At 40.0% G+C, this 6,581-nt stretch overlaps 1 protein-coding gene across 1 annotated transcript; it reads right to left on the bottom strand.

The window, feature by feature from the left end:
* LOC136483983 (polyadenylate-binding protein RBP45-like) lies at positions 1-6,219 on the bottom strand. Its single transcript, XM_066481148.1, has 7 exons — positions 5,866-6,219; positions 2,165-2,642; positions 1,343-1,398; positions 1,135-1,265; positions 606-702; positions 357-527; positions 1-265 (listed from the first exon to the last, which is right to left on the bottom strand). The coding sequence occupies exons 1-7, from the start codon at positions 6,154-6,156 to the stop codon at positions 263-265; spliced, it is 1,227 nt and encodes a 408-aa protein (XP_066337245.1). The 5' UTR covers positions 6,157-6,219; the 3' UTR covers positions 1-262.
* Between the last annotated feature and the right edge of the window lie 362 nt (positions 6,220-6,581).

Raw genomic sequence — 6,581 nt, 5'->3', positions numbered from 1 at the left:
TTCCAGCAATAAGAGCATGAAGAAAATCCTTACGACAAAACTTCTCAAACAGTGGAAAAATGTCCAATACAGTTACAGCTGAAACACTAGTCACTCTAGGCCTTGGCAAAATTAAGTTACAACACAGGCTACGTGTACAAGGGCGTTGGAGCAATATAACACAAGCAACCGTCGCAAAATTCCTCATGCCAATGCACCTAAGCTGCTGCCCCAACTACTTTGCGACCAGTTTGCAAATGATCCTCCCGGGCCATCATTATTCTTACTGCAAAGGGAGAAACAATACATCTTAGAGGCGCACAATTGCATGACTAATCAACAAATGTCGTGCTAGGGCCTTGAGAAACATGCTTTACCTGTTGTGGTGGGGGCTGCTGTGGTGGGGGCTGCTGGTAATTTCCATACCCTGGATATGGTGTGTAGGCGTACATGGCAGGATCTTGAGGGGGCCGAGCATAACCATATGGATCGTATCCTTGGGGATACCCATAATAGCCACCACTCCATTGGTTCTGCTCTTGCTGAGGCTGGAATAAAAACCCAACAAAGGGAATATGAACTAAAGCACTAAGTAAAGGGCACGCAAATTAGATAAAAAAAGTTACCTGCTTGTTTGCAGGGCTACGACCCCATGAGAGCCTTATGCTCTGACCTCCCAGCTGGCTTCCATTTAGCACCCTTATGGCCTCCTCAGCTGATGCCCTGAAGAAATAGTTTTTTTAATCAAGATAAAATCCATGTAGTAGTATCTGGTTCAGAAAATTTTTAGAAGCATTTTCCACTATAAATTTCAAATCCTTTTTCATATGGTTTAAATTTACACAATACACTCCTAAGGCCTTGTTTGGATGCACATGTATTTATTTCAATCCACATGTGTTGAAGTGCATTGGAGTGGAATTAAACTAAATTCCATTCCATTCCACTTCGAAGTGGATACACATGCATCCAAACAAGGCCTAATGTGGAATGTGGAATCACTATAACCAATTGGGTGCTAATTTTAGCACTAAAATATGGACACAAAAAAGATTTCAACATGTAACTGGATACTATAAATTGATCTGCACAATGCACTAAACCCGAAATAATGAGGCTATCGAATAACAACACAAAAGAGTATACTCCTCATACCTGTTAGAATATTGGACAAATCCACAACGCTTTCCTACAGGTATTTTGACATAGAGAAGCTCTCCGTATGGACTGAAGGTTTGCTTCAGAAGATCATCAGTCACACTCGGATCAAGACCACCAACAAATACCTGCAAATAATGAAGTCTAGAAAATAAACATCCATCATGCAGCTTGAAAAAGACAAAAACTATTTACAGATACCCACAGTAGTATTGTTTGGATCGCTATCAGAATCAGTTCCTTGGGTATTCTGGTAAATAGCTGCAGAAGAACGGAAAGAGTAAGACACTTCACATTTTGGCTGTAGTTACAGATTCATAAGCAAGTTATGAATATGCCGAGAGTTATATGGTGATCCATAAACATTTGAAATTTCAACAATCAATCATGGGTGGTAACAACGCAAGTATGCCATGTGTCAACCTGATCAGATCATAACAGATACCAAAAATGACTTGAACTAAATAGTCCAGTCACAAGATGCAAAACATTGCATTCAAAATTAGAATAATTCAACAATATTCCAGGTACAAAATAAAATATTGCGATGAAGATATACTACCAACAGTCCTAGCAAAGTTTTTGTTGACTGCACTGTTGAGTGAAAGAAGGATCCAATGACAGTCACGACAGAATTTTTGGAGCAAAAAGGTATCTGCCTGCCTCATATGTCAACTAAGGTCATTTCTTAAGAAACCATAAATTGCTTATTACTCAAAAATGAAAAGGACATAAATGCATAGGAAAATGAAGATATACCAAATCAAAGGACTGAAGCTACTGAAGCAACAGCTATGACATATAGAAAAATAGCAACGCAGGACACAATAGCAGCGTATTCAAGGCTTCTCATAAAGAGGCTAGGTGAATCGATGCCAAGTAAATGAAGGATTGAAGTGAAGATACAAGAAAAATAAGCAGAAGCCTGCCTTATCTATCAAAAATCGTACAACAGAAGAGTTATATAGAAATACTTATAATTCCATTGACAGAAAAAAAATCCTAGATAAGAAGTAAGGATGCATACCACTCGATGGCTGTTGTTGTCCACCAGTATTCTTCTTGTTGGATGCTGGTCCAAGGCGCATGGGCCTGCTCGAACAGTATTGTCCATTCATTTCAGTCATTGCTCGTGTCTGTTCATCCAAATCTGCAAACTTAACAAAACCATAGCCTTTCGAACGGCCAGTAGTTCTGTCAAAGACAACTTTTGCACCCTTAACTGATGGATAACGACTCTTGAACGTATCTTGTAGAATGAAATCTGTAACATCCAAGGCCAAGTCCCCAACAAATATAGTATAATCTGAACCATCGTCTACACGTTTCTCACCAGCCCCACTGGTAGCCCAATTCAATTTGAAAGGTTGATTTACATTAGGCATCATTTGACCATTATAATTCTGCAGAACTTGTTCGGCTAAAGCATGGTTGCCGAATTCAATAAAACCATAACCCTCAGGTTGCCCAGTCTGCTTGTTCCGAATTATCTTCACAGAAATAACCTGAACATTATACAAGCAAACAAAACATTAGGCCAATATATCACAATGGAGTTCCTCATGCAGTAAGTATGACAAGGCAACGAATAAGATATCTGATCTAATATAAAATACTATATCCTGGTGTAAGAGTCTTTGCTTATACTCAGTAGAAAATTCTGCAGCAAGAGGCAACATGTCAACATGTGTATCTTTCATGGACCTTACTTAATGTCAATAGATGGACAACTCAGCTTGAAGCGGACACACATGAATAGGGTGAAATAGACAGTAGATGAAAGGGGTAACTTTATACAAGACAGATAAGTTCGTTCTTCTTGTCTGATCTCATAACTTATAATAATATGCCTTTTATAAGGCTGACTCAAACTCTTAATGATCCAATGTAAGCAAAATAACCACTCGAAATATGATCCTTAAAGTCACCCAAAACATATTGAAAAAAAACCCTGAAACAAACTAATAGATAGAAGGCAAACTGCAATTACTACTTCGGATCACAAAGCAAAACTGGCGTATTTCCTCTTAGGTACTAGTTTATGAAATGTTATTTTGACAAGAAAGTCATCTAATTCATAGTACAAAAGGATCTAGGCCACCATGACATTTTTCAAACAGTTTGAGGGTAAAAACCTACACATAAAGTCCCAGATTCTTTACCATCTATGAAAGTGCATTATATTGAATTGGGACAAGTTTAGAGTCAACCATACAAAACGTCAAGCCTTGAAACTTATGAGGCCATGAAGGCGCAATAAACTTGTCCCATCAGTCCTTTTTTTCAATATTTCAGTGTCTCCCTTCAAGCTGGATCATACTACCATCTTTGGTACTGTAATTACCTTGTCATGGAATAGTCAATGACACTGTGAACCCATGCTGGGTCATACTACCATCTATTGATATGTGCTACTCCTAGTTACTGCAGTTCAGTAAATGTAACAACTTTATCATTACACTGGAGCAACTGACAAGTGGGTATAAACTAACCCTTCCATTTCATACACATGGATATAGTTCTTTGAGAATAACCATTAGAACAAAATTCATAAGAGAATATGACAGAGTAGCAGACTCCCAAGTAAAACAATTGTAAACCTTGAATTATTCACTCTGATCCCAAAAGTTAAACAGATTCATGGTTGCTGTTACTACCTTCATCATGGAAAATACTTTTACAATTCATAATTTTGACTATTTCAAAAGGTATATTTAACAAAAAATTGTAAGTCAAATTGTCACATTAGTGATCCCACTACGCATATGCAAATCTCTTACATCCAAGCAAGCAACGCAACATAGGCGCAAAAAGAAAATTAAGTGAAGTAATCAAAAGAAACACTTTTTTATCACATTTTTAGTTGTATCAACATATATCATTGAAGCAGAGGTCTATCACAAATCACCAGTTCATCAGAATCTAGAATCTCTGTCTAGATTACGTAATTATTAACCTATAAACCTTGGCAATGGAAATATCATGTGAACCATCTAAACCTTGCAATGTAGCATGACATAATATGAATCATGTAAACAAAACTATGTAAACTTTGAGAACTCATAAAAAACTGTAGGTATCTAGTATGAATCTGTAATTATCCAATCAATCGAGTCAATAACCTAAATGCAGTCAAAATGAACATGCTAGCGGTACATGCAATATGAACAATTTGCATCATGTACTACAAAATCTAATAAGTGCACTGTTAAGTTCAAATCTAGCAAATACATGAAAGTTAGCAGCAACTCGTTTTACAAGAAACTAATCCCATATGAAGAGCGACAAAACTAAAGGTGCAAAAACTTACATTGATCTTATTAACCATATATCACAAACACATAGCAAGAAAATTGTCAAACTACACTTAAAAATAAGTAAAAGAGACTAACAGCTTAAGTGAACAAAAAAAAACTATTGTGCTCCCCAGAATAAGAGAGTAAATCTATCAGCACAATCATTACCCCATGGCAAATACATATGCTAATGTTAAGAGCGACAAGAAAAACCATAACACAAGCCCCCTGTTGGTAAGAGGTTACCACAACACCAGTTGTTAGGTGTTGTCCAAAGAGTAATATTAAGATGCAGCTAGAAAGGAATTATCATTCCTGAAGATGTGAACTAATTCTTTTATGAAACCTCACAACATCCCTCAAAGATCTACTGACATCATTTGATGTAGTGCGGTGGAATTTTTCCTAGGGGCTACAACAGGCACATGAACAAAATACACACAAAAAAAGAATAAATTCGAAGCACCACACAATTAATACAAAAGGCTAAAAGAAGAAAACAAACAATGAAACAAACAGCACATATGATTTAAATCACCTCCTCAGCAGATGAGAAGCTATTATGTAGCTGCTTGCTGTGCCATACTAGCTGCATGACCAATTAACGGTATATAATACCTCAGTTCTATATATGGTAGCTTCTACTATGGCTTACCAGCTTTGCTCTAAAATTTGGAGAGAGAAAAATCAACCAGACCTAATAAAGTAGTAATACAAAACATCTTTTGTCCCTATGTCGACACACATGACACGGCTCGTCACTCGTTAGTCAAGTGCTGCTATATAAAGAGGATCTAGAATTGTTAGTGGACTAGGTCTCATTGCACCATATTGCAGCCACCAACTGGACTGCCAGTGAATAGGTACATGCTTGGTGGATTAATCTGGTGTGCACACAAATTGTGCAGAAAAAAGCTTTGAGAACCCTCATTATCGAAGTGATTTGGGAGACATGGAAAGAACAGAGAGTGTTCCAGCACAAAGAGTTGTCTTCCCTTCCACTCTTTGAAAAAATTAAAGGATGAAGCTAGAACTTGGGCACAAGCGAAGGCTAAGAAACTGTCTCAGACCGTGCCTACCTGTATGGCTGGTCTCAGCCGTTGTTGTAAATGGCTTTTGCTTTACCCTTAAGTGTTGTACCTTTCTTTCTATCAATAGAAACGGGAACTGTCTCGTGCCGGTTCAATTTAAAAAAAGTAATAATACCAGCCGAACAAATAATGAGTGGCAGTAATTTTTGCACTTAAGAATTGGCAAATCCAGATGCCAAATCCATTGCGGAGGCAAAATAAGAAATGCGTAACTTCACTATGCACGTAGATAGTAACATAAAGTCGACACACTTTCCTACTTTAGCAGTATATCATCAAACTCTTAACTAACGGTAAATAATAAATTTACAAGCAGCAGTGAGGCGGCAACGGAGCATCACCTCGCCGGCCTGGGAGAAGCAGCTGTAGAGGTAGTTCTCGTCCATCCAGTACTGCAGGTCCCCGATCCAGAGGGTCCTGGCCTCGTCCCCCGCCCCGCCGCCCGACGGTGCCGGCGCCGGCGCCGGCGCCGCCTGCGGCGGCGGCTGGCCCCACATAGCGGGAGGCGGAGGGCCCGCCTGGTAGAACTGCGGGGGCGGCGGCGCGGGGTGCCCCGCCTGGTAGTACTGCGGCGGGGGCGGCGGCGCCATTGCCCATTGCTGCTGCTGCTGTGGCGGCGGCGGCTGCATCATGGCGGCGTGGGGCGGGAGCTGGTTTAGGAGTCAAAACCCTAGCCACGCGAGGAGAGAGGAGACCGGAGAGCGCGTGGGCCAAACGGGTATGGATAAAAGTTGCGGCCGCTGAGGTTGCCTTAGCCGTCTGATCTAGGATGGACGGCCTAGATCGTCCCTACCGGATCTGGGGAAAGAAAGCGACCACCGGTTTTGCCAAAGAACGCTACCAGTGCACACGGTAGCCTGGAACGCTGAACGGACTTCGGACTAGCACCGGTTTGGGCAAATCTTCAGATGAGCTCCTTTCTCCTTTTTTGGTGTTTGTTTGATTTGATTGATGTTTCATATATAAGACCAGAGTTTTCTACAAGCTCCGTTAGAGTCTCATCCAAGTTTTCAAAAAGAGCTTTACAGGAGTTTATTAAGTTTCAAGTGATTTTCAT

The sequence above is a fragment of the Miscanthus floridulus genome, chromosome 1 (assembly GCF_019320115.1).
Source record: "Miscanthus floridulus cultivar M001 chromosome 1, ASM1932011v1, whole genome shotgun sequence".
Lineage (NCBI taxonomy): Eukaryota > Viridiplantae > Streptophyta > Magnoliopsida > Poales > Poaceae > Miscanthus > Miscanthus floridulus.
The sequence above is the reverse complement of the archived record's forward strand: the minus strand, read 5'-3'. Positions and strand labels throughout refer to the sequence as shown.